Source organism: Myotis nattereri (assembly GCF_964212035.1).
Source record: "Myotis nattereri genome assembly, chromosome: 10".
NCBI lineage: Eukaryota > Metazoa > Chordata > Mammalia > Chiroptera > Vespertilionidae > Myotis > Myotis nattereri.
In genome coordinates, this window is record NC_138085.1 from 43012290 (window position 1) to 43039694 (window position 27405).

Sequence of the window (27405 nt, forward strand, 5' to 3'; positions counted from 1 at the left end):
GGTAGAGCTTCTATGTCACCTGGAATTGTTAGAGTGGCCTTGTGTATTATGTGTCCTGTAGAGCCCTGTGGCTTAGCCTCCCCAGTCACCTGAGCTGGGCACTCTAAGTGTGCCCCTATGTGGGTTGTATGTGCTTTCCTGTTGTAGTTGAGCCTCAATTGCTTTTGGCATCACTGGGAGGGACTGACCCCAGGCCAATTGGCTGTGCAGACCAGCTTTGACTACAGAGGAAGAGCTGTTGTGTAGGAGACACCCTTATGGAGTAGGACTTGCTTTAGTGGGGCTTTGGTGCTCACCAAGTCTGCCCCTTCAGTATGTCACTGGTGGATGTGATAGGCTGTAATCTGGCATGGTCTGAAGCTGACCACCGGGTACAGTGGCTCTGGGGCCTCCTGGGAGGTGCAAAGTCAGCTACTGCTTGTGCCCTGCCTGGGGACACCTGTCAAGCTATGGAGTGATCTGCAGATGGCTGCTACTTGTGTTGGGCTTGGAGGTGCCCAGGAGAGGCCAAGGTGTGAACCAAGGCAGGCTGCTGCTATTGCTGGTTCTAGGGCCACTTATCGAGAGGTGTGGGGCCTGCTAGGCCAGCTGCTGCTTGTTTGAGAGATATTAGGAAAGTCTGAAGCCTGAGCCAAGAGGCCATTTATATGGAAAAGCCACTACAAACAGGTTGGGTGGGCACACAATTTGGGTGTGGTGGGGTCTCAGGGAATCATGAGGGTGGAGCGAACTTGTGGGCCAGGTTGATGGATACTCAGATATTGCAACTGTCTGTTGGCATTGTGGCAGGGAGGTCTTCTCTGCACCTCTGTCAGCACTTTTGTGTGGGATAAAGCTGCCCCAGTTCTTGCCCTGATGCCAGACAAATTAGTTCCTCCCATATGTTCCTGGATCCTTTCAAGTTGCTGCCCCAGCACTGGAGCTCAGAGACAGTGAGTCAGAGTAAGTCTGTGTGTGGGCCCTTTAAGAGGAACTGCCTGGGACTTTAGCAACCCAACTGTGCCACAATCTCCACTGGTTTTTATAGCCTGAAGTTAGAGACTTCTCTTCCCAGGGTCTGGTGTGGGGCTAGGCCTGAGGGGTCTGGTATGGGGCTGGAACCCTTTGCTCCTCATTAGGAACCTCTGCATGAGCCAGGATTAAAAAGATAACACATATGGATATCGGACCAGCCCCTGCGCCTCTCTGCCCCTCCTACCAGTCTCAATGTGTCTTCTGCTTTAATTCTCTAATTGTAGGACTTCCATTCAGCCAGATTTCAGGTGGTTCTGAATCATGGTTATTTTCTAGTTTAGTTATAATTTTGATGTAGTTGTGGGAGAAGGCGAGTACTGCGTTTACCTATGCCACCATCTTGACTTGCCTCCTGTTACCTTAATTTTGAACAGTGGGTAATGGCGTATGGTGGTCAAAAAGATTAGAAATTGATTAGTGAGATTTTTGAGGGGAAAAAAAATCTGTAGATAAGATTTGGATATGATGAATATTTCCTTAAATGTGTCAATTTTTTTTTTCTTTCTAATTACAGGAAAGTAAAGGTTATGACTTTGAATCTGAAACAGACACAGAAACAATTGCCAAGCTTGTTAAGTACATGTATGACAATCGGGAAAGTCAAGATACCAGTTTTACTACCTTGGTGGAGAGAGTTATCCAACAATTGGTATTAAATCACACTTTAAAAAAATTATTTTTTAATTACAGTTTTCACTCAATAGTGGTTGGGAAATCAGATACTTTACAAAGTGTTCCCCCTGATATTTCCAGTACCCACCTGGCACCATGCATAATTATTTCAATATTGTTGACTATATTCCCTGTGCTGTACTTTACATCCCTGGGACTATTTTGTAGCTGCCAATCTGTACTTTTCTTAATCCCTTTACCTATTTCACCCCAACCTCCCTCACCCCTGGCAACCAACAGTCTTTAAACTACCCCTTTTAAAGGTAATTATTACAAACATTAATCATAATATATCTTTTTTTAATAATATGTCCTTAAAATTAAGTTTGAGAAGCAGGGACTATGCTAATTTTAAAATATTTTTGGCTTTTACTTTTCATATATAACTTTTCAACCTGAGTAATTTTGAGGGATTGTTGTTTCACTGATGAACCCTCCTTTCCCACACACTTAAAATTCTGCTTCTTTCACTGTACTTTTGTGTTAGGGGAATTGAAGTAACCTAAAATCAGTTTCTCCAAAATGTATGCATGCATATACACACACACACAAACACATACAAACCCATACATACCACACACACACATGCATACAGTATACATAGACAGGGACTCATCATTTTCTTGCTTCCTGCTCAGGTTAGTTTCAGTGAAATGTACACTTTTTATTCTTGCTTATCTCTGAGTCAGTCTAGTCAACTCCTTATTTTTCCTTATGGGGACTAGGAAGGCTCTTTGCCTCTATGGAAAAGTATTTCCCAGTCCAAGAGAAAAGTGGTATTCTTTTTGATCCCATCTAAAGTGCCCTAAATAAAGATTAAAGATCCACAAAAGTCCAAATGCATAGTGATTTCTATCCCCCTTCCCCACTCATAGCTCTAGCTTTCCCATTTAAAAGCCCTTTACTTCTCAGTGAAGGTCCAGCCCTCATTTCCCACCTCCTCCCATCCTTATGATATCTACAGTAAAGGAGGAGACAGAAAGATGAAGAAAATAGAGGTCCATTCCATCCCTTTACTCAAGGCAGAGTATTGTGCCTTCCCAGTCTTGTCTTATTTCTACTCAGTGTATAACCCAGTTTGTGTTCTATGGTGTTTTCTTCCTTCTCCTACCTCATGTTCCTCCTTTATTCATTCTTGATTTCTTTAGGCCCTGTCCTTGAGGAGGTTGGGTGGTATGATATGCATGTTAATAATTGTGATTGTATATATTTATCTCCAATGTCAAGGTAAAAAAAAGTGTAAGTTAACAGTGGTATAAAATGGGTTTTGGGTATTGAACTTAGGTCCTTTCCTAATTCTATCTTCCCTTTATTAATGTATAATATGGGAGATATGATTTATTTATTGAGAAACATTGGTAGTATGTTTGAATTTTTTATAGGACTTTCAGCTATAAAAACCCTAGAACATTTTATTGATGTAACTAGAGGCCCAGTGCATGAATTTGTGCATGAGTGGGGTTCAACTGGCTCACCCCAATGGGGGCCCATAGGCCAGGCCAGTGGGGCGGGTGGGCTGTGGGTGGTTGGCTGGCTGGCCCCACCCCCGATTGGGATTGGGGGGACTGATCTGGGCCTGAATCAGGCCAGTTGGTGCCGCAGTATATGTCATAGCCACCAGTAATTCTGGTCATTCTGCCATTCCTGTTGCTGGGCTTTTATATATATAGATTAGACCAAAAAAAAAGAAAAAGAAAAAAAGATGTGTTCTTTGCATTAAAATGGTCTGTTTTGGAGCTATTTATCTATTGAGCCTATTTTAAGAGTAAGCTTGTTTAAAAAGTGACTCTTTTATACACCAAAGCTCAAGAGGAAGTGTCTGCCTAATATTTAGACTCATTTATAAACTAGTGCAAAAAGTGGTTATGTAAACAAAAAGTTTCTGTGGTAAAGTCAGTATGTATTAGACATGTCACATTTGATAATTGATTATCATATGGATTGCTAACTCATTTTTTCCCTCCATAGGAAGGTGCTTTTGCACTTGTATTTAAAAGTGTTCATTTTCCTGGCCAAGCAGTTGTCACAAGGTATGTATAAATTTAATAATGCCTAATAATTATATGTATTTTGAAACTTTTGAATTATAAGTTTATTCTCTGTACACTATAAATGTTCCCTTCACCATAAAGGCCTGTATAGCAACTACTCAGTTTTGCTCTTGTAGTGTGAAAGCTGCTGTAGAAAATATGTAAAAGAATGGGCATGGCTGTGTTCCAATAAAAATTGACAAACCTGCTCTGTGGGTCAGATTTGCTTAACTCTGTTATTGAATGTTTTGTTTAAAAAGTCTGTTTATATTGATCTGTTGTTATATCTGAAGTTGAGCTTGGAGGGAGAATTTAAACTTTTTTTGAAGAGTGTTCTGTTGTCATCACATATAAATTTTATATCATTCATGTGTGGTTTATAAAAATGGTTTAATTCTGTTTAATTTTGTACTAACAGACGAGGTAGCCCTCTGTTGATTGGTGTACGAAGTGAACATAAACTCTCTACTGATCACATTCCAATACTCTACAGAACAGGTAAAAATTGCTCCTATATCATGCCATGGGTAGAATGTATAAATTGAATGTAGTAGATAATGAAGAATTATTTTCCTTAAATTGAAATAAATGCTTCTTTGGTCAGGTCCACTCATATATACTTCTGTCTAGACATGAAAAGTATTTGTTTTGTGATTTCTCTGACAAGTAGAATTTTTTTCTGTTGTATATCCATAGCTAGGACTCAGATTGGATCAAAATTCACACGGTGGGGATCACAGGGAGAAAGAGGTGGGAAATGCACTGCATGGATGGGGAGGAATCTTATCCTGTTTTGTTTATGCTTTACTAATTCTTTGTTCTTGGAGTGAATGAATGTGCTGGGCCTCTAAAAATGTGCTTATTTTATGGGGAAATATATTTTGACATTTTTTCTAACTTGCAGAGTATATTTTGTCTGTCTGCTTTTGGCATTTAGGAAACTGCTTTTAGTAATTCGTTTCTTTAAAGTCTCTGAGATTTGAAAAAAATAGTTTTTTTCCTTTGCTTTAAATTAAAATCATGTAGGATACCTTATTTTAACTAAGATGCCAACATGGGGAAAAGAGCATTGTGTTCTAGACTACTATAGATTGGACTTAGTTACAATTTGAATAATTCAGCCTAATTTTTAACTGACATAGTCGGTTTTAATGGTTTTTATTTTATGCATGACATTTCATTTTTAGATTTACATTCAGTATCTTGATTGGCTTTGTTTGGATTTGGAATTGTTCTTTTTTAATAAGTTTGAATTTTTTATAAGACTTTCAGCTATATGAACTCTGGAACATTTCATGGATATAATTAGATTTTTAAAAAGATGTGCTCTTACCATTTGCTTATTACTAAAAGTAAATTCAGGAAATTAGAACTTATATTATTAATGTGTAATTCTTGATTTCTTGAAAAAAATTTAGTGAAATACTCTAAACCTATTCATCTTTAGATTGTAACTGCTTTCACTATTTTATCTGTAGCAGATAAAAGTTCTGAGATGTTAGAATTCTTTCTTCCTCATCCCCCTCCCTCCCTTTTCAGAAGAAAAACTAGTCTATCAGTGAGAGTGCAAATTTTGGATCCAGAGTTCCAGATTTCTGTTAATAATTCTGCTGTGTATACATTACCTATATATTACCTTGTACATTGTTTTAAGCTGCTTTTAGAAACAATGGGAAAACGTTGGCTAAGGTTTTAAGAAATTGGAGGAAACGTTTATCACGGAACAGATCTTTTTGAGATTAGAGTTTCTGTTTTAGTAACCCTTACTTCTCTAGCTCCTAATAGGTAGGGAGTGTGCTCAACAGAGTAATTTAAAAAATAGGCCTCTTATTGAAGAGGCTGTGTAAAGAGGAGAACCCTGAACTGGCTTTTAGGCTGTTACTATTTTCTCCAGGTGACCAAATAAAGTGGAATGATGATAATTGTATTCCACTTAAATGAAATCAGATGAGAGAATATAGAAAGACATTTTATAGATTTTAAGAGTCATATAGGTGTCAAGTAGTAGTGTTCTTTTCATTTAAATTGGCAATGATACCTTAACTTCTTCTGAATATTGTAATTAAATATACTTTGTTACTTGAAGAATGAAATAACCAATATTTGGAGAAAGAATATGTATAGTGAAACTCAGCCCCATTAGTGCATTATATAACCAAAGCTGGTTGTGTTTATTTAAAATAATGTAGGTGCTGGGCTATCATTTTGCCTATTTTTTAAAAAAGATGTTTTTATTGATTTTAGAGAGAGGAAGGGAGAGGGAGAGAGAAACATTGATCAGCTGCCTCCTGCACGCCCCCTACTGGGGATTGAGCCTGCAACCTGGGTGTGTGCCCCCACCAGGAATCTAACTGGTGACCTCTCGGTGCATGGGACGGTGCTCAACCAAATGAACCACACTGGTCAGTACGCATTTTACCTATTTCCTGATTCACTTTTTATTTTTTTTAAATATATTTTTTATTGATTTCAGAGAGGAAGGGAGAGGGAGAGAGAGATAGAAACAGCAGTGATAAGAGAGAATCATTGATTGGCTGCCTCCTGCACACCCCCAACTGGAGGTCGAGCCTGCAACCCAGGCATGTGCCCTTGACTGGAATCAAATCCGGGACCCTTCAGTCCACAGGCCAACGCTCTACCCACTGAGCCAAACTGGCTAAGGCTTGATTCACTTTTTGAAAGACAATAAAACTCACTCTTTTTCATGTAAAATTTCCTGAGTTCTGTCAAATGCAAACAGGTGTGTAACCACTACCATAGTCAAGGTACAGAAAAATTCCATCCCTCAAAGAGTTCCCTCCCACTGCCACTTTGTAATCAACCCTGGTCCCCATTCTCAGCCTCTGGCAGACACTGTTCTGTTTTATCTGTCTTGAGTATTATCTTTTCTAGGATGTTACCTAATACTTATTTTTTGTAGTGCAGTATCTTTTCTGCTATTGAATTTGGATGGGAAGAAATATTTGGTTTTCATGCCTAAACCTCACCAAATAATCAGGATTGTGGAGAACTTTGGATGTGTATTTCTAAGAATAATTACTTCCAAATCTTTATAGACATGCATTTTAGAGGCTAAACACATTATGAATTTTTTGCAAGTATATTTATGATGATGTCTGGTCATTGTGTACGTAGGTTATATAGTTATTATCTCCTGATTTTAGAGAAAGGTGCTCTTGTCTCTTTGACATTTATATAGTCTTCAATTAATAGATTAAAAAATATATTTGCTAATTTGTCAAATTTCAATATGCTTTCCAGTTTTGACTTTAGCTATGAATGAGCAAAAAGGAAAAAAATCGTCATCAGTGATTGACGAATTAAGTAGAGATGCCAAAATTCTAAAGTGCTAGAATTAAGAGGATATTGTCAATGCAAATGGACCATTACTCCTTTTTTTGAACTTAAATGTTAGAAAACTCAGTTTTTGTTTTTGTTTGTTTGTTTGTTTTTTAAAATATATTTTATTGATCTTTTACAGAGAGGAAGGGAGAGAGACAGAGAGTTAGAAACATCGATGAGAGAGAAACATCGATCAGCTGCCTCCTACACACCTCCCACTGGGGATGTGCCCGCAACCCAGGCACATGCCCTTGACCGGAACCGAACCCGGGACCCTTCAGTCCGCAGGCCGACGCTCTATCCACTGAGCCAAACCGGTTTCGGCAGAAAACTCAGTTTTAAGAAAGAAGAGGTTCTGCGTTTATAATATTTTCATTCCTTATTTGTTAGAGTTATAAGCATCTTTGTTTTGTTTTTAAATTACAGTTAGTGGAGACTATATCTTGATTTGTTAGGTCAGTTTACTATTTTTTTAATTGTTTGCTTTTTATTTTTTAAAAAATAGTTTTTTATTGATTTTAGAGATAGAAGGAGAGAGAGAGAGAGAGAGAGAGAGAGAGAGAGAGAGAGAGAGAAAGATAGAAACATCTATGAGAGAGAAATGGCTGCCTTCTGCATGCCCCACATTGGGGAATGAGCTCACAACCCAGGCATGTGCCCTGACTGGGAATTGAACTGTCAGCCTCTCAGTGCATGAGTTGATGCTCAAATACTGAACCACACCAGCAGGGCACAAAATTATTATTAAACTCTAGAGAAGTTTTGTTATGAGATAATAAAAATTACTATGCCACTTGTCTTTATTTTTTATTATACAATTTTGATATTTTTAATGTGATTTTATGATAAGTTTAGGTATACAAATATGTATTAGTTCTATATATATATATATATATATATATATATATATATACTTTCTTAAAAAAGAGTGATATTAATAAAGTGTTTTGATTTTTACCTGGAAAAGAAATATTAAAAAACATTTATATTATAGCACAGTTATCGGCCATACTCTCTTTAATAGTTGTTATTTCACTGTACATGCTTTGTCTGTTTTTCTTCTTGCATGGAAATAAGTGATCTTTTTTTTCAGCATTTAAAGTTGCTCAAATTACTTTGTGTTGCTATGGTTTTTTGTTGATTTTTCTAGAAAATTATGTATATTTTTATATTGGCCCTGGTTTTCTACATGCTTACCTATTATCTCTGTGCTCTAGGCAAAGATAAGAAAGGAAGCTGCAATCTCTCTCGTGTGGACAGCACAACTTGCCTTTTCCCTGTTGAGGAAAAAGCGGTAGAATATTACTTTGCTTCTGATGCAAGGTGAGCTCCCTTAGTTGATTCAAAGAGAATTTGTAGTGAAACTTGTGATGCTACAGGAAATCTGAAAGCCATTTTGTATTAATGTGGTCATGTTGTACAGGAGAACTTCGTTAATTAAGAAAGTGAAGGTGACCTTTTTTTGGAGATGGGTTTTAAGAACACCTTTTCTCTCAATTCAAAGCACATAGATCAATAAAGAACAGATAATAAACCTTGAGACTTGTTCCAATGTATTTATGCTGAGCTCATGTATTTTTTTCTCCTTTTTTAGGAGCCTTATCTAGGTTTTATAGGGAGGAGAGATTTTTAAAAAATTATTATTTATTGATTTGAGAGAGAGAAATAGAACCATTGATTTGGTGTTCCATTTATTTATGCATGCATTGGCTGTCTCTCATGTGTGCCCTGACTAGGGGCTGAACCCACAGCCTTGGCGTATTGGGACAGTGCTGTAACCAGCTGAGCTGAGTAAACTTCTTTAAGGGAATGATGCTTGAAATGAGAGTTAAATAGGTGAGAGATGGAGGAAAGGACATTCATTCTCTGCAGATTGATCAGCCTGTGAGAGCTTGGGATGGGTGGGAGTGTGGGCTGGAATAGAGTTGGGAAATGAGGCTAGAGGAGGAGGCAGGGGTCACAGTTATGCATTTTGTTGATTTCCTAAGAGCCAAAGGGAAGCAGTCATGTGGTTTGCTGGATGAGGGAGAAATTCTGATCAGAGTTGCCTTTTGATATTCATTTTGGCAGAAATGGACAGTGGATGGAGAGAGATTAGAGGGAATGTGGGTGGACAAGTTAGGAGGTTGCTATAGTAGTTCAGCAAAGAGTTGATGATAGCTTGAACTGGTTTGTGGTGGTGGACATAGAAGCTTTGAGAAATACTTAGGAGTTAAAATTGGAGTATTTGGTGATGGATAGAATGAGGAAGAAACAACCATGTTTTTTTTCAGATCTAATCTAATTTGGTTTAGGTTGCTGCATAGAGATCCTTTTATTTTTTTTATTATTATTATTATTTTTTTAGTAGGCTTAATTCATTTTATTTTTCTTGTATAAAATTATGTGGTGGCCACAGATGGAGCCTGGGTCCTCTGCACAGAAACTCTGGTGTGGGTCTTGACAAGATGGTCAGTGAATTCCTGATAGGGAGACTTGGTGAACACGGTCTCTTTCCAGAGATCTGGGGTGAGATAGCTGTAGGTCTTAGAGATGGCATCAAAGGTGGCCTTGGCGAAGTTGCCCAGGGTGGCAGTGCAGCCCCTGGCTGAAGTGTAGCAGTCGTCAATACCAGCCATCATCAGCAACTTCTTAGGCACAGGGGCCGAGACAATGCCCGTACCCCTGGGGGCAGGGATGAGGCGCACCAGTACAGAGCCACAGCGGCCAGTTACCTTGCAAGGTACGGTGTGGGGCTTGCCAATCTTGTTTCCCCAGTAGCCTCGCCGCACAGGCACAATGGAGAGCTTGGCCAGGATGATGGCTCCACGGATGGCAGTGGCTACTTCCTTTGAGCACTTCACACCCAGACCGACATGTCCATTGTAGTCCCCAATGGCGACAAATGCCTTGAACCGGGTCCTCTGGCCAGCATGTGTCTGCTTTTGCACAGGCATGATCTTCAAGACTTCATCCTTGAGGGATGTCCCCAAGAAAAAGTCAGTGATCTCCGATTCCCTGATGGGCAAAGAGAATAGGTAGATTTCCTCTAGCGACTTGATTTTCATGTCCTTGACCAGGCGGCCCAGCTTGGTGACAGGGATCCACTCCTTGTCCTCGGCCTTGCCTCCACGAGCTCCGCGGCCTCGGCCCCGGCCCCGACCCCGGCCGCGACCCTGGCCTCGACCCCGGCCGCGACCCTGGCCTCGGATGCCGCTGCCAAATCCTCCACGGAAGCCGCTGCGACCTCCTATTCCGGGGCCCCCGGGGCCCCCGGGGCCTCCGGGCCCTCCCGCAGCACCGGCGTCATCCGCCATTTGGTGTTTCGTCGGAAAAGAAGCAAGATCCTTTTATTTACTGTCCACAGTGACCACCCCTCACCCTGACTTCCCTGTAAGGAATGGCATCAATAACCAGAAAGCTATCAGAAATATTGCAGGATGATAGAGTTTGTATTTTTTTTTAAGTTTATTTTTCAAATATAATGTTACATGCAATAAACATTAATATTTCAAGAAAAAAAGGATTTCAAGTATAATAATACTACCGAAACTGTACTAACAGTATATCACAAAAGTTGTAGGAAATAATTAAAAATCTGAGTTTTTATTTAAATTTGATTTTTGTGTCCTAATGATAGTTTTAATAATCATCCTTGATTATTGATTGTAATATGTTCTTGAATGTTTTATAGTGCTGTCATAGAACACACCAATCGCGTCATCTTCCTTGAAGATGATGACGTAGCAGCGGTGGTAGATGGCCGTCTTTCTATCCATCGAATTAAACGAACTGCAGGAGATCACCCTGGAAGAGCTGTGCAAACCCTCCAGATGGAACTCCAGCAGATCATGAAGGGTGAAAGTTTTGTCATGTTATAGCTTGGTGTCCTTATTGGAAAGGGTACATTCTACTTCCTGTCCTAGTGTAGAAATCTGGTAACACAGTGCTGAGTGAAATTGTCCACATCAGTAGTGAAGGGACAGCCACAGGAAAAGAGATGATTCTTTGCAGAAATTATCTGTTAGTTTTATAATAGTTTTCCTCTAATTAATCCATGGTTTTCTTTTCTAACATTAAAAAGAGATGATTTAAATAGTACTTGAAAATTTTAAGATGCTTTATAAACATAGTTTGTGTTCTGTTCTTTATTTCTTTCTTATTCTCCCTGTGCTTGAGTTTTCTTATATATAAAGTGAGGATAATAGGTTCTACCTCATTAAGGATTAAGAGAGCCAATACATGTAAAGCCCTTAGAATAGTGCCTGACACACTTGATGAACCCTACATAACGTTTTCTGCTCTTATCTATTACTAGAGGCTTGATGCACAAAATTCATGCTAGAGTAGGCCTTCCTTCCCCCGGCTGCTGGCACCAGCTTCCCTCTGGCACTCAGGACCTGGGCTTCCCACCAGCCACAGGCAGGCACCTGGGACCCGGGTGTCCTGAAAGACGTCCAGTCTAATTAGCATATTACATTTTTATTATTATAGGTAATTATTGTGATTGTGGCTTTTATTCTCCTTTCTGGTGGGGTTGTAGTGGGAATAAAAAGTAACACCATGTAATAGCTATGTGTCAAGTCTGTATACGACAATGCTATGAAGTAGTTGCTGTTCTTAATTTACAGATTAAGGTATTTCCCCAGGGTCTCTTAGCTAATAATATCCTTAATTCAAACCTACGTTTGAATCCAAAACTTAAGCTTGTCCCACTCCCCTGTTTATCTGTAACTGCATATTTTACATGATTCTTTCTCCTTGTTCATTTTTCTTCACATAGGGTAGAATGTCATATATGAGCATTGTCCTCAATGGCATGACCTTTTGTTTCATTTCATTTACTAAGATTATGTCAAAGGAGATAGATTTTCAGTTTTGTACAAATTTGTTATTCTTTGGCTTATTTTTTTTGTTTGTTTGTTTTAATGATATAATTTATATTCCTTTAGGCAACTTCAGTTCATTTATGCAGAAGGAAATTTTTGAGCAGCCAGAGTCAGTTGTGAACACAATGAGAGGAAGAGTCAACTTTGATGACTATACTGGTAATTACATATCAATTATTTTTTTATTTCAAAGTCTGGGGGTTGGCATTGACAGCCTGAAAGTTCATTGTCCTCAGTAGCATTATAGAATATATGGCTGCCAGTCATCTTTTTTTGTTTGTTTAATATATTCTTATTGATTCCTAGAGGAAGGAAGAAGGAGAGACAGATAGAAACATCAGTGATGCGAGAGGATCATTGATTGACTGGGTCCTGCACACCCCACACTGGGGATCCTGGGCATGTGCCCTGACCAGAAATCGAATCGTGACCTCCTGGTTCATAGGTTGACACTCAATCACTGAGCCTCACCGGCAGGGCATCCCTGTCATTCTTGATCATAATCTGAAATACAAGTCTCTTTGACAGTATGTCTGCTTTTATACTGAGTCATCTCCAAACTGATTTGCCTTTGTGCAACCTTTACCCAACCTCTTAGTGTTATTTCCTTTCTTCCCAAACATTTTTGCTACATGCCAAGGTCAGTGGAAGAACATTGTAGGTAGAAGTACACGAACAGGCTTGGTCTAGTGCAGGAATAGCCAGAGGGTCAGTTTGGCTGGTGTGGCCTGGGTGAGAGGGGAAATATGAGGAGATTAGGTCAGAGTTAAGCAGGAGACAGGGCATGTAGAAACTTGAAGGACATAATAAGGGGTTTGGATTCTATTCTAAGATATTTGGGAAGCCAGGGAACCTTTTTGTTATTTTATATCCCACTTTACTAATTTTTAAAAATAAAGAAATACTATTCTTCAGTATTATTCAAAAAGATATTCAAAAAGATATTCAAAAATTATTCAAAAAGATAAGTAAAAACATACACCTTGGTTCCATATTTTAGCCAATTAAGGAGATGAAGAACAGGGACAAAGTAGGCAGATGGATGGTGGGTCATATGCAGGAGGATGCTGCCTGGGTGTGCACATCTGTCTCCTCAGCCAGACTCTGAACTGTCTGAGAGCTCTGGTTGCCACACAGTATAGCCTTGGACAGTATGTTCACTTGGTGGGTGCTCAGTAAATATTAGTTCAATACTTGAATGATTCTTGAATGAAAATTTCTCACAGGTAGAAAACCAGCCTTGTGTAGAAGTGTTCATAGACAAGGTACTCTTAGAAGAATATATACATAGAAGGAGACAGACTCATCAAGAGGCTTTTAATATCAGATTCATGTTATTAAAGAATCACTTAAACGGTTATTTTGGCTGTGTGTGGAGAACAGGCCAAGCGGAAGTGGAAAACTGAAGAGAGAATAGTTAGAACGGTCTCATCCAGGGGAGAAATGTTGGACTGGGGTGATGGCAGTAGAGATATGATTTGAAGGTAGAGCACCTAAGACTTGCTGGTGGAGTGGATGTGGAGAAGGGATAGGAGCAATGAGGATGATTCTGACAGGTGAATGAGTTGGAAAAGACTGAGAGGAGCCCTAGCCAGTTTGACTTAGTCGATAGAGCATCGGCCCTTGGACTGAAAGGATCCTGGGTTTGAATCCAGTCAAGGGCACATACCTCAGTTGCAGGTTCAGTCCCCAGCCCCAGTCGGGGATGTGTGCAGGAGGCAATTAATGTGTCTCTAACATCAATGTTTCTCTCTCTGTCTCTCCCCCTCCCTTCCATTCTCTCTAAAAATCAATGGAAAAATATCCTCAGGTGAGGATTAACTAAAGATAAAATAAAATATTTAAAAAAAAAAAAAAAGACCGAGAGGAGAGTGGGTTTATATTATGTACAGAGCACTGTTCTGGGTACCATAGGAGAATGTGGTAGGGAGCTGAATATAACTAAGTTATTTTTCCCCCATGCAGACTTATAGAGATACTAGAGGCCCAGTGCATGAAATTCATGCATGTGGGGAGGGGTGGTCCTTCAGCCTGGCCTGCACCCTCTTGCAATCCAGGACTCCTCAGGGGATGTCCGACTGCCGGTTTAGGCCTAATCCCTCTTGTATATGACCCACCATCCATCTTCTGGGATCGGGCCTAAACCGGCAGTCGGACATCCCTCTTGCAGTCCGGGACTACTGGCTCCTAACCGCTTGCCTGCCTGCCTGCCTGCCTGCCTGCCTAATCGTCCCTAACTGCTCACCTACCTGCCTGATCACCCCTAACTGTCTCTGCCTACCTGCCTGATCACCTCTAACTGCTCGCCTGCCTGCCCGATTGCCCCTAACCGCCTCTGCCTTGGCCCCCGCACCCAAGACCCAGGCTTCCCTCCCTCTGGCCGGCTGCAGGCACCCGGGACCTGGGCCAGCTAAGCCTGGGCCAGCCAGCCACAGGCACCTGGGACTCTGGGTGGCTTCACCCGGGGCCCCGTCTTTGTCAGGAAAGACGTCTGGAAGATGTCCGGGCTATCTGGTCTAATTAGCATATTACCCTTTTATTAGTATAGATATAATAAAATTTATTGTTCTTATTGTATAATTCAGTGAGTTTCAAAAAACTTCCATAATATGCTCATAATGCTGACCTCTACAACAATGAAGACATAGCACAGTTCCATTACTCTAAAAATTCCTTGTGTCCTTTGTAATCAGCAACTTCCCCACCTCCAGACATCAGCATCTACTGTGTCCATATAGTTTTGCCTTTAAGATAACTTTTTTTTTAAATTTTTTTAAAAATATATTTTATTGATTTTTTTACAGAGAGGAAGGGAGAGGGATAGAGAGTTAGAAACATCGATGCGAGAGAAACATCGATCAGCCGCCTCCTGCACATCTCCTCCTGGGGATGTGCCCACAACCCAGGTACATGCCCTTGACCGGAATTGAACCCGGGACCCTTCAGTCCACAGGCTGACGCTCTATCCACTGAGCCAAACTGGTTTCGGCTAAGTTAACTTTTAATCTAAAGAAAGGAATGGCCCTAACCGGTTTGGCTCAGTGGATAGAGCATCGGCCTACGGACTGAGAGGTCCCAGGTTTGATTCTAGTCAGGGGCATGTACCTTGGTTGCGGGCACATCCCCGGGGGGCGGGGAGGGGTGTGCAGGAGGCAGCAGATGTTTCTCTCTATCGATGTTTCTAACTCTCTATCCCTCTCCCTTCCTCTCTAAAAAAATCAATAAAATATATTTTTTTTAAAAAAAGAAAGGCATGTAAAATTGACCAAACAAGTTAAAGTCTGATACATACTGTAGTAGTGTGGACATGTGGTAGGGAGCTGAATAAGGCTAGTTACAAGTCTGGGGAACCAGTTAAGTTGTGCCTTATTTTAATTACTTTTCAAAAAATAGGGACCTAAGGAGAAAAAAAAAAAAGAAAACAAACGAACTACAGAGAACTCCTAGGTGGAGTTCCTAGGACTTGCTGGTCGAGTGGATGTGGAGAAGGGATAGGAGCAATGAGGATGACTCTGACATTAGGTGAATGAGATGGCAAAGACTGAGAGGAGCCCTAGCCAGTTTGGCTCAGTGGATAGTGCACATGCCTACTTCTATAAGAGTTCCTCAGAGGAATACAAATTCTTTAAAATTCTGTTGCTTCCCAGATTGATAGTGGGCACTTATCAAAAATGATTGCTTATTTCATATGGTTCTTTCCTAAATAATTATATACATGAACTTTTATTTCAGTGAATTTGGGCGGTTTGAAGGATCACATTAAGGAGATCCAGAGGTGCCGGCGCTTGATTCTTATTGCTTGTGGAACAAGTTATCATGCTGGTGTAGCTGTAAGTAGCTTCTTAAAATCTTAATTGTAATATGTTTGGTATCAGAAGATATCTGCAAACAAATAGTACCTCCAGTAACACACCATGTAAAACTCCTTTGTTAAAACATCATGTTATATTTTCAGTTTGCATGACAAAAATCAAGAAGGCAGAAATTTTAATAGATCCTTGGAATTATTTCTTAATAGAAGATGTGCTTTAGAAAGGATCTTAGAATGCCTGCAAATGACTTCATTAGTGAAAGGCAAAGAGAGGGAAAGTTTTTGCACCATCTTAGCCTTGTGGTCTAGTGCACATGCCTACTTCTACAAGAGCAGCTATTGAGTTTTGCTTCTCATTGTTCGCTTACCCCAGAGAGATGAGATGGCTGGTACCATGGGTGAACCTCACCAGGATTTTACTTGGCAGGCAGGTTTCTACAAGGAAAGGAAGTCTGCCTTATGTCAGACTTTGTTCTTTAAACTGTTATTTTGGAAGCTGCAATTTTATATTAAAGAAGTGTGTTGTTGTCAGTGCACAAGCTTAGGAATATAACCATCTTTTTTACTCCAATAAATCAAATCCATGTGTAGTTTATGTGCGCTGATGTCAGCTCCCATAAGTACAGAAGACCCTTTCATATGCAGTTGCTACTTTGAGGATGATTCTTAAAGTTCATGACATAGTAATTTTTTATTGCTGGGGCATAAATATTTGTTGTCTACACCTGTGGGAGCTAGTTATTTAGTGATTTAAAACTAGCTAATCACCCAGACCTTGAATTTCAACAGGCTTTACTCTTCTCTTAAAAAAGAAATTACATAGTCCTAAAAAGGGAAGTCTGCAGTATCAAAGGGAAGAGTTTTAAAAAAGTGATGGTTTTGAGCATGGGAAAGAAAGAATGAATTAAAGATGATAGTGTAAATTAAGGGATTGGTTAATTTAGTGGTGGTTTAGGTCTATTACTGAATAAGCTCATTATTCAGAAATTAAAAATTTGAGTAAATGTTGTATCTAATGCTAAGTTTGAATTTTGGAGCAGAAGTTATATGCTCTGTTAGGCTTTTCTAACTCTGAAATTTGAGAAGATTTAATCTATTTTTTAAAACATGTATTTTTTTATTCATTTCAGAGAGGAAGGGAGAGAGAGAGAAAAACAATGATGAGAGAGAATCACTGATCGATTGCCTCCTGCATGCCCCCTTTTGGGGATCGAGCCTGCAACCTAGGCATGTGCCCTTCACTGGAATCAAACCCAGGACCCTTCAGTCTGCAGGCTGACATTCTAGCCACAAAAACAAAACATAGCCAAACCAGCTTGGGCTATGTTTTGTTTTTGTGGATGCTGAGACTACTATAGTTAACTAACATTAGCAATCTCATGGTTTATCATCCTATCTAATAAAAGAGTAATATGCAAATTGACCATCACTCCAATACACAATATGGCCGCCCCCATGGGGACACAAGATGGTTGGCAGGGGAGGGCAGTTGGGAGGGACCAGGCCTGCAGGGGAGGGCAGTTGGGAGGGACCAGGCCTGCAGGGGAGGGCAGTTGGGGGGACCAGGTCTGCAGGGGAAGGTAGTTGGGAACCAGGCCAACAGGGGAGGTTAGTTGGGGCAATCAGGGCACCAGGGGAGCAGTTAGGTGTTGATCAGGCTGGCAGGGGAGTGGGTAGGGGGTAATCAGGCTGGCAGGCAGAAGCGGTTAGGGGCAATCAGGCAGGCAGGCAGGCAGGCGAGCGGTTGGGAGCCAGCAGTCCTGGATTGTGAGAGGGATGTCCCCGATTGGAGAGGGTGCAGGCTGGGCTGAGGGATACACACCCCCCTGTGTACAAATTTTGTGCACCGGGCCTCTACTATAAAATAATATCATTAATTCTATGTAGGTTTTTGTTTGTTTTTGGTGGTGTCAAATGTGAATGACACATTTGCATAATTGCTTTTTTAGTATATACTGTGTATCCTGAACAATAACAATTAACTAAAATCATTCTAAGTATAGATTGCTTTTCAAAATGTTTATTGTCTTGGGTTTTTCCAGTGGCATGCAATGGGATTTAACATTAAATTAGTCTCTTATGATGAAAATATGTCATTCTGTCTATTTCTAAAGAGTTGCTTCTATTGAAAGAACAAACTATTAGCACAGATATACCTTCAGATTACTTTCTGAGGTGTATTATCTATATATATAAAAGCCCAGCGACCGAACAGCAAAACGACTGGTCGACTAGTCGCTATGACACGCACTAACCACCAGGGGGCAGACACTCAATGCAGGAGCTGCCCCTGGTGGTCAGTGTGCTCCCACAGTGGGAGTGCCGCTTGGCTGACTGGGATGAATGGCTGCTCCTGCAGCAGGCCAATCCCTGCAGGCCATGCCCCCCACCAGTGCACGAATCCGTGAATTGGGCCTCTAGTATATATATATAAACCTAAACGACCATTTTACTGGTAGCTATGATGCACACTGACCACCGGGGGCAGATGCTCTGACCGGTAGGTTAGCTTGCTTCTGGGGTCTGGTTGATTAGGACTGGGAAAGATGGGCCAGACACACCCTGGAGCCCTCCAGCAGTCCCTCCCCAGCCTCGATTGATCGTGCACTGGTGTAAGGGACCCACCAGTCCACGAATCTGTGCACCAGGCCTCTAGTTTTTAAATACTTGGTAAGTTGCCAGATTTGTATCTTTCTCTTTTAATTTTGAAGAGTATAATTTCAGTATAACTTTACATTGTAAACAGGAACAGGAAAGTTTGATTTATGTTTGAGGGAAAATATTTAGCATCTTAGTGTCAGTCATTTATGTAAAACTAGAGGCCCAGTGCACAAGATTTGTGCACTTGGGGGTGGTGTCCCTCATCCTGGCCTGCACCCTCTTGCAGTCTGGGAGCCCTTGGTGAGTGTCTGACTGACAGCTTAGGCGCGCTCCCCCTGAGGAGCGGGCCTAAGGTGTCAATAGGATATCCTTAGTGCTGCTGCAGAGGCAGGAGAGGCTCCTGCCACCGCGGCTGTGCTCACCACGGCTTCTGGCCGAAAGGCGCTCCCCCTGTGGGAGCCCAATGACCACTAGGGGGCAGCTCCTGCATTGAGCGTCTGCCCCCTAGTGGTCAGTGCACATTATAGCAACTGATCGTTCCGCTGTTTGGTCGATTTGCATATTAGCCTTTTATTACATAGGATTAGTAAATTTAATACATCAATGGAAAAAAGTTAGTTAAAAATAGGAACATTTTATCCTTGAAGACTTTCTGTACATGATGTTATACCATTTTTAAAAAGGGGCCAACCAAAGTTATAGAACAAAATGATTTAATTCACATTTGTGGCAAGAAAGTTAAAGGGATATGAAGTAAGGAAACCTTTACAGTTTTTCACTTCCGTGAAGGAGGAGGAAATGCAGAGATGGGGCAAAAAATGGGTAGGGCCACTTACCTAAATAAGTAGGTGATCTACATAGTTATTATTAAGGCAACTAAATGTATGTGACTGAAGGGCCTAAAATTTTTGCTGCCTAAAATTTTACTTTTCTATTGTTTTTAACTTTCTGATGTTTAGAGTAAAAGGAATTTAATTAAAATGAATTTTAAGGTGCCCTTTGAGCAAAAGCATACTACCTCCTACTTTACTTTCCATACTACAAAATTTGAAAGTAGTGAGCTTTTTTTCAAACTAGATTTCTGAAGTGTATTGACTTTTTTTTTGGAATGGTACTACTTATGAATATATAGTATTTTTGAAGTGTTTAATTTTTCACTGGGTGTTTATCTTATTTGGAATTTCTCTGGCTTGGTATTTTATGAATCATCATTTAAAGATTAGAATTGGGAAGTTAGAGATAACATACAAGCTAATTCAGAACAGTGCTTTTGCTGCTTCTCAAAACATTTTATACATGTGCTTTTCCCTGCATGGTGAAATTTTGATTACTTTATTTTTTGTGCTTTAATTTGTATTGTTTATATTTTCTAACAATGCACATGTTTCATTTTTATAATCAGAAAAGTGAAAACTATACATTGAGGCCAAAGAAGGCCAGTGAAAAAGAGTATTTGAAGTAAAGTTATTTGACCAAATAATTTTTTCTTTACAGACACGTCAAGTTCTTGAAGAGCTGACTGAGTTGCCGGTTATGGTGGAGCTAGCCAGTGATTTCCTGGATAGAAACACGCCAGTTTTCCGAGATGATGTTTGCTTTTTTATTAGTCAGTCAGGTATGCTGATTTTAAAGACTTGGCGAAAAGGAAAGTCATTCTTTCTAAGAATTATCTTGGCAAAAATTGATATTTAAAGATAAAATGATATTGCAAATGGCAAATAGAGATTTATTTTGATATGTGATTCTTAATGAATTAGTAAAATAAACACGTTTTACACTAAAGAGCTGAATTTCCAAAGACAAAGAAGGAAAGAAGATCCTAAAAAGTAGGATCCTATTAAAGTTTTGCTCATTTATTATTTTAAATGCATATTTTAAATTTTATTTAAAACGAATGATTTTTTGTTGAAAGTGTAGTCAGTTTTTTGTTTTACATCTAAAAAAGCATATATTAACTGCTGTATGTGTTACTTTTGTCTTCCTTTATACACAGGTGAGACAGCAGATACCCTGATGGGTCTTCGATACTGCAAGGAGAGAGGAGCTTTAACTGTGGGGATCACCAACACTGTCGGCAGTTCCATATCAAGGGAGACAGACTGTGGAGTTCACATTAATGCTGGGCCTGAGATTGGCGTGGCCAGCACAAAGGTAAATTCTTGACTTAGTTCTTATGTAATTATTTAATCATAGTTTTGGTGAAATAGACTAATCCATATCTTGTATTTAACTTGTTAGCACTTATAGAACTCAGAGTTTACTAATTATTGTAAGACTTAAGGGTCAACAATAAATAAAACACTTGTTGTCCCCTTCATCACTTCCATATTAAGAATTTGAAAGGACAAATGTATATAACATAAGTCCGTTTTGAAAAGGTCTCTGCTGCTGTCCCCATTCATCACTTATATCCTCCTGCCAGGTACATAGGTAAGTATAATGTTCCCTTCTTTTATTATATATAGTAGGGAATTAGAAAAATAACAGATTAGAAACATTCAGTTTAATTTTAATAATTTTTGAAATTTTATTTACATATTTATAGTTTCTAATAAATATGTCAAAATATACATACTACCTTTGAAAGCTTGTAAAGAGGAGTACACCTTTAGTACAGAATTTGGAAATTAAAGAAATAAAAGTAAGTATTATATAATTGTCCATTTCTCTTTAGATACTACATTTGTGGAGATTTAAAAGCACCCTCATTTTTTTTAAGGCCTAGTGAGACTACTTTGCTCTTTGAAATTGGGATGTGCATAATATGTTAATAAAAATAGGAATCTTACTAAGTGTATATATGCAAAGATGTTCTCTCTCCACAAATATATTACTTTTATGATTACAAAATTACAGTTGTCTAATTTTCTGCTTAAGTTCAGTATTTCTTGCTAATTGTCTGGTAAGATGCTTAGGTATTGGTGGATTTGATTCTAATTAAAGGCGTGTGAAAGATGATATTAACATACATAACCACATTTAAATATTTTTTTCTTTTAAAGAACCTCATGGAGAATTTTTTTGTGGAAAATTCGTTCTTCTTATGTAAAAACTCTGATGAGTGTTTGTTGGTTACTTGGATACTGCCAACACTATACTTTATAGAAAGCCGAAACCTGAATTTTCTCTGTGTGATAATTAAAACATGTAAGATATTTGTGTTTGGGTTTCTAGTCTGTGCCTGAATAAATAACCAACTGCTCTAAACAGGGGCTTGTGGATTTCTGGACAGCTTTGATTGGGAATTGGAATCCCAGGGCCCTTTTATTCACAACGCATTGTGAAACAAGGGCTTCATGTGGTATACGTACATCCATCAATTGAATGGATGCTATTTTGTTGACTTACTTTTTAGTAAATCTTTCTTAAACTGTGAGTTGCCATGGGAAATACAACTTTTTAAAATTTCTAATTGTATAGCTTATGAAAACTTTAATTTTGCTCAACATTTTGTTACAATAATTTTCAAACATATAGCAGAGTTAAAAAAAATTTTACATTAACAATTCATATCCCATTACCTTGATTTTACTGTTAATCTTTTTTCTATAGCTTTATTGAAATATAATTTTCATATTATAAATAACACTCACCAGTTATTAAATGTATAGTTTTAGTAAATTTGGATCTGTAACTATCATCACAGTCCAATTTTAGAACACTTACTCACTTGAAAAAGTTTCCTTGTGCCCGGTATAGTCAGTCCTCATTTCTACTCCTCAAGCTCAGATAACTACTATTGCCTTCTTTTATATCATTTTCTAGAAAGTTCTTAAAAAGGGAATTATATAATACATGTCATTTATAGCTGTCTTCTTTCATTTAACATGAGGTTTTTGAGATTTATTCATGTTATTTATATCAGTGGTTCTTTTTTTGTAAGTCCTTTTTTAAAAAAAACTTTTTATATTGAAAACACTAGCTTTATAGGAAGTTGTAAAGATAGTACAGAGAAGTCCATGTACTCTTTACACAGTTTCCCCTAGTGGTTACATCTTACATAAGAAAATAAGTATCTTTTTAAAGTACATACTTTAATTTCTTTAATAAAATAACTCCTTTAAAAATATTAATAAGTATGGTAATTTAGTCACATTTAATTTTTCTTGGATTCTAAAGTAATTTTGTATTCTTTAATAGCCTTAGACAATCTTGAAAAGTTTAGTCATAGACCATTTCTGAATGGCAAATATGTTAATGGATGATCAAAGAAGCTCATCATTGGGGGCCTTGTGATGGAGCTAGCACAAGAATACTGTAATCTTTTTTTTTTTATTTAATATATTTTATTGATTTTTTACAGAGAGGAAGGGAGAGAGATAGAGAGCTAGAAACATCGATGAGAGAGAAACATCGATCAGCTGCCTCCTGCACACTCCCCACTGGGGATGTGCCCGCAACCAAGGTACATGCCCTTGACCGGAATCAAACCCGGGACCTTTCAGTCCGCAGGCCGACGCTCTATCCACTGAGCCAAACCGGTTTTGGCAAGAATACTGTAATCTTGATTATGAATTCCCAGCTTTGCCTGAGAACCTGTCAGGGTTAGAAAGATATTACTAACTTTCTCATAGTATCATACCATAGATAATTTGATATATCTGTAGGAATTGATGGGTATAAATGTACAGGTTCAGTGATTTTGTATGTTATTGTAGGTGTTTAGAATTTCACCACCATGCTGACTTTTGTTGATTTTAAAAAATAAACCAATATAACTTTATTTTTGGCTGAGTAAAAGGTAAAACCAAGTTTAAAAGTTCAGAGTCAACATTTTTCTGGTAAATTCTTTCAAACGTCAATAAATTCAAAATGTGAGGTATAACTTATTTTTCTCATAATTGGTTTCCTGGTAGTTATTGAGGAACTGAAAAACTTGAAACTGAAATTAAGCTGTGATAGGAATTCAATGGAAAAATATGTGCATTAAGATTATTCTGTTTAATATTTGTACTTGAAAACCAGTGTTTAGATGTTTCAGGTCCAAACAAAGAAACATTACTCTAGAGAATAACATTTTTAGTTGTGGTATAGAGAAACTGAAATACTCATTATCTGATCAGTTTGGATTAGAAACAATTTAGGTATCCCAGGCATCCAGGATACTGGGTCTCTCCCTCTGTCCTGATAATGTAATCTGTGATTAGTTGGCTTATTGTAAAGTAAACTTCAGTAGGAAGAGGTAGACTGGGAGGAACTGAAATTTAGAATATAGATGTGCTGGAGGCAAAGAACTGCAAATCCACTTCAGTGCTATAGAGAAAAAAAAAATCCCAGTGCATCAGTAGAATTCATAGCAGCACAGGGACAGGTAGCTGTCTGTGGAGGAATATCTGAGCAGCTGATAGCTGGGAGGTCTAGTAAGAGGAAATTGGGAATTTCATTGAACTGTTGGGAAGGTAAGGAGCATTGGTAGACTGATTTTGTTATATTGGAAGCTCAATATCCACATTCTGACAGGAAAATATTCACTAGTGAAGTGATTCCTTATCCAGAGAAGAGTAACAGAAAGTCAGCATATAATCCACACACAAAAAAACACTCAACATAAATTTTCTAAAGTTAAAGTTATAGATAACAACATTATAGCTGACCACACCACAGTAATCCTAGTGATATAATAATAAATGTGTCAGTAAAAACCTCAAATACCTGAAACATTAAAACATTCCTTTAAATAACTGTTGAGTTAAAATGATATCAGAACTACTATTTTAAAAGGCTTAGAAGAAATAATGATAATGAACATTGTGAGTAAAAGTTTAGAGTATGTGGCCAAATTTATAATTAGAGGTAAATTCATAGCATTAAATGCTTATCTTTAAAAAATGAATTAAGTATTTAACTAAAGAAGCTAGAAAAAGGAAACTCAATAAAGCAATGGAGTTAAATAATAGAGAAAAGTGAATGAAGGAACTGCAAAACGGAAAGCTTCAGGACCTTCATCTTAGAGGGCCCTTGCTGTTCTTCTGGAATCTTCCTAGGATTTTATCTGTATTACTGTGAAGTAAAAAAGGTGGCCTTAGACTAGAATCTTTTTCAACATGATGTTTCACTGTGAGTACAATGAGTTAGGATTGGCTCTCTGTGAAACATATATGCTATCCCAGTTCTAGGAGTTCTATCCAGTTTAATAGGAAAAAATAAGTAAAACAATGGGAAAGGAGAAATAAAATTCTCCTTAGTTGCAATTGATATGATTGACTAACTGTATAAAGCTCAAAAATAAAAAGTAAAATATTTCTCAGTGCTTTATATAAAACATATACAAAAATACTTTCTTTATAAACTTTTTAAAGTAGTGACTACTTAAAAATGATATAAATGTGTGTGTTTGGAGGGGGATTCTATTTTTAATGGCTATAAAAAACACTTAAAATAATTTTACCAAGAAATGTGTAAGGTGCTCCATAAATATTTGTTGAATATAGATGGTAACTGTATAACTTTATAGACTTTTAATTCCTAACACAAATTGGTGGAATACCATATTTCCGGATGGGAAGATTATTTTGTAAAAAAATGACAGATCTGTGAGACGGAATCAATAGTTCTGCAACATAACTCCACTACATTAAATGAATATCGCAAACTAGTAGAGAAAGGGTGGAGTGAAATTGAAATGAAGGGAAAATTGGTTATTTATAAAAATAGAAAAACATAAGTTAACACTGTACTAAAATTAATTTCATTTGGTTTAAAAATGAAGTGAAAAAGTTAAATAAAATGGGCCCTGGCTAGTTTGGCTCAGTAGATAGACGGCCTGTGGCCTGAAGGGTCCCAGGTTTGAGTCCAGTCAGGGGCACATGCCCGGATCCCCAGTAGGGGGCATGCAGGAGGCAATCAGTGATTCTCATCATTGATATTTCTATATCTCCCTCTCCCTTTCTTTCTGAAATCAAGAAAAATATACTTTAAAAAAAGTCAAATAAATGAAATGTTGAAAGTAAAAAAAAAAAAAAAGCCAAATAATATGGGACAATGATAACAATAGAATTAAGAAAATATAATAATACTTAACTGATGTTAGGATGGAAGGACTTTAAATTTAAAAGTACTACATAAGAGTTTAAAAAAAAAATGAAACTTCTGTGTCAGTAAACACCATTATAAAAGGTTAAACCAAACTGCGAAAAAGTATTTGATACATAACAGTAAAGACCTTACAACCAACTTTTTTTTTTAATTAAATCTTTATTGTTCAGATTATTACATTTGTTCCTCTTTTTTCCCCTCATAACTCCTCTCTACCCAGTTCCCATCCCACCATCCTCCCTCACTCCCCACCCACTGTCCTCATCCATAGGTGTACGATTTTTGTCCAATCTCTTCTGGCATCCCCACACCCCTTTCCCCCCCCCAAGAATAGCCAGTCCACTCCCTTTCTATGCCCCTGATTCTATTATAATCACCAGTTCATTCTGTTCATCAGATTATTCACTTCATTTTCAGATTCACTTGTTGATAGATGTGTATTTGTTGTTCAAAATTTGTATCTTTTTTTTTAATATATTTTATTGATTTTTTACAGAGAGGAAGGGAGAGAGATAGAGAGTTAGAAACATCGATGAGAGAGAAAGATCGATCAGCCGCCTCCTGCACATCTCCCACTGGGGATATGCCCGCAACCCAGGTACATGCCCTTGACCGGAATCGAACCTGGGACCCTTCAGTCCGCAGGCCGACACTCTATCCACTGAGCCAAACCGGTTTCGGCAAAATTTGTATCTTTACCTTTTTCTTCTTTCTCTTCTTAAAGGATACCTTTCAGCATTTCATATAATACTGGTTTGGTGGTGATGAACTCCTTTAGCTTTTTCTTATCTGTGAAGCTCTTTATCTGGCCTTCAATTCTGAATGATAGCTTTGCTGGATAAAGTAATCTTGGTTGTAGGTTCTTGGCATTCATCACTTTGAATATTTCTTGCCACTCCCTTCTGGCCTGCAAAGTTTCTGTTGAGAAATCAGCTGACATTCGTATGGGTACTCCCTTGTAGGTAACTGACTTTCTTTCTGTTGCTGCTTTTAAGATCTCTCTTTGTCTTTTGCTCTTGGCATTTTAATTATGATGTGTCTTGGTGTGGTCCTCTTTGGATTCCTTTTGTTTGGGGTTCTCTGCGCTTCCTGGACTTACAACCAACTTTTTTAAAAGAATATATTTTTATTGATTTCAGAGAGGAAGGGAGAGGGAGAGAGGGATAGAAACATCAGTGACAAGAGAGAATCACTGATTGGCTGCCCCCTTCTGGGGATTGAGCTCGCAACCTGGGCATGTGCCCTTGATCATAATTGAACCCAGGACCCTTCAGTCTGCAGGCTGACGCTCTATCCATTGAGCCAAACTGGCTAGGGTACGACCCACTTAAAAGAAAAAAAAAGGCCAAAGTTGAAAATAAGTGAAGAACAATGAAGTTAAACCTTAAAAGAAGAAACATAAATGGCTAACAAGCATGAATAAAAATCTTAATTTTTTTAGATTCAAGATGTATATGGTAAAGGAGTAGAAAGAGTCCATTGTCTATCAGTCAGTGGTAAAAATTTGGTAAAAGGATAATTCTCAATATTGTAAAGAATGTGAAAAAGCAGTCATGTCTTACATTTATATACAGCTAATGGGATTAAAAATAGTCCCGGCAGCATGACTGCAAGTTTTAAAATATTCACAAGTCTGTAGTTAAGAAAAAATTTTTTTGAATTAAAGTCTTAGTTTAAGCTTTCATCAATAAAAAGTTTGTTTTTAGCCTATATGTCAGACATTATGTTGTTTGATTTATACTTGTCTCATTTATTCTCATGATTATCTTGTAAGTATTATGTACTTTTTTTTTTTTATAAATATATTTTTTATTGATTTTTCACAGAGAGGAAGGGAGAGAGACAGAAAGTTAGAAACATCGATGAGAGAGAAACATCAATCAGCCGCCTCCTGCACATCTCCCACCGGTGATGTGCCCGCAACCCAGGTACATGCCCTCGACCGGAATTGAGCCTGGGACCCCTCAGTCCGCAGGCCGACGCTCTATCCACTGAGCCAAACCGGTCTCGGCGTATTGTGTACTTTTAACAG

At 38.5% G+C, this 27405-nt stretch overlaps 2 protein-coding genes across 2 annotated transcripts in view; one reads left to right on the forward strand and one right to left on the reverse strand.

Annotated features, from left to right (window-relative positions):
• GFPT1 (glutamine--fructose-6-phosphate transaminase 1) overlaps nt 1-27405 on the forward strand; it is a 59239-nt gene that overhangs the window by 24969 nt on the left and 6865 nt on the right. The window contains exons 6-14 of the mRNA XM_081101147.1: nt 1529-1663; nt 3655-3716; nt 4135-4214; nt 8276-8381; nt 10732-10895; nt 11990-12085; nt 15659-15756; nt 19833-19953; nt 20332-20489. Of these exons, the coding sequence (XP_080957273.1) occupies nt 1529-1663; nt 3655-3716; nt 4135-4214; nt 8276-8381; nt 10732-10895; nt 11990-12085; nt 15659-15756; nt 19833-19953; nt 20332-20489 (1020 nt within the window). The remainder of the gene's footprint in view (nt 1-1528; nt 1664-3654; nt 3717-4134; nt 4215-8275; nt 8382-10731; nt 10896-11989; nt 12086-15658; nt 15757-19832; nt 19954-20331; nt 20490-27405) is intronic.
• On the reverse strand, nt 9313-10603 carry LOC308526119 (small ribosomal subunit protein uS5-like). Its single transcript, XM_081101148.1, has one exon. The coding sequence runs from the start codon at nt 10352-10354 to the stop codon at nt 9440-9442; it is 915 nt and encodes a 304-aa protein (XP_080957274.1). The 5' UTR covers nt 10355-10603; the 3' UTR covers nt 9313-9439.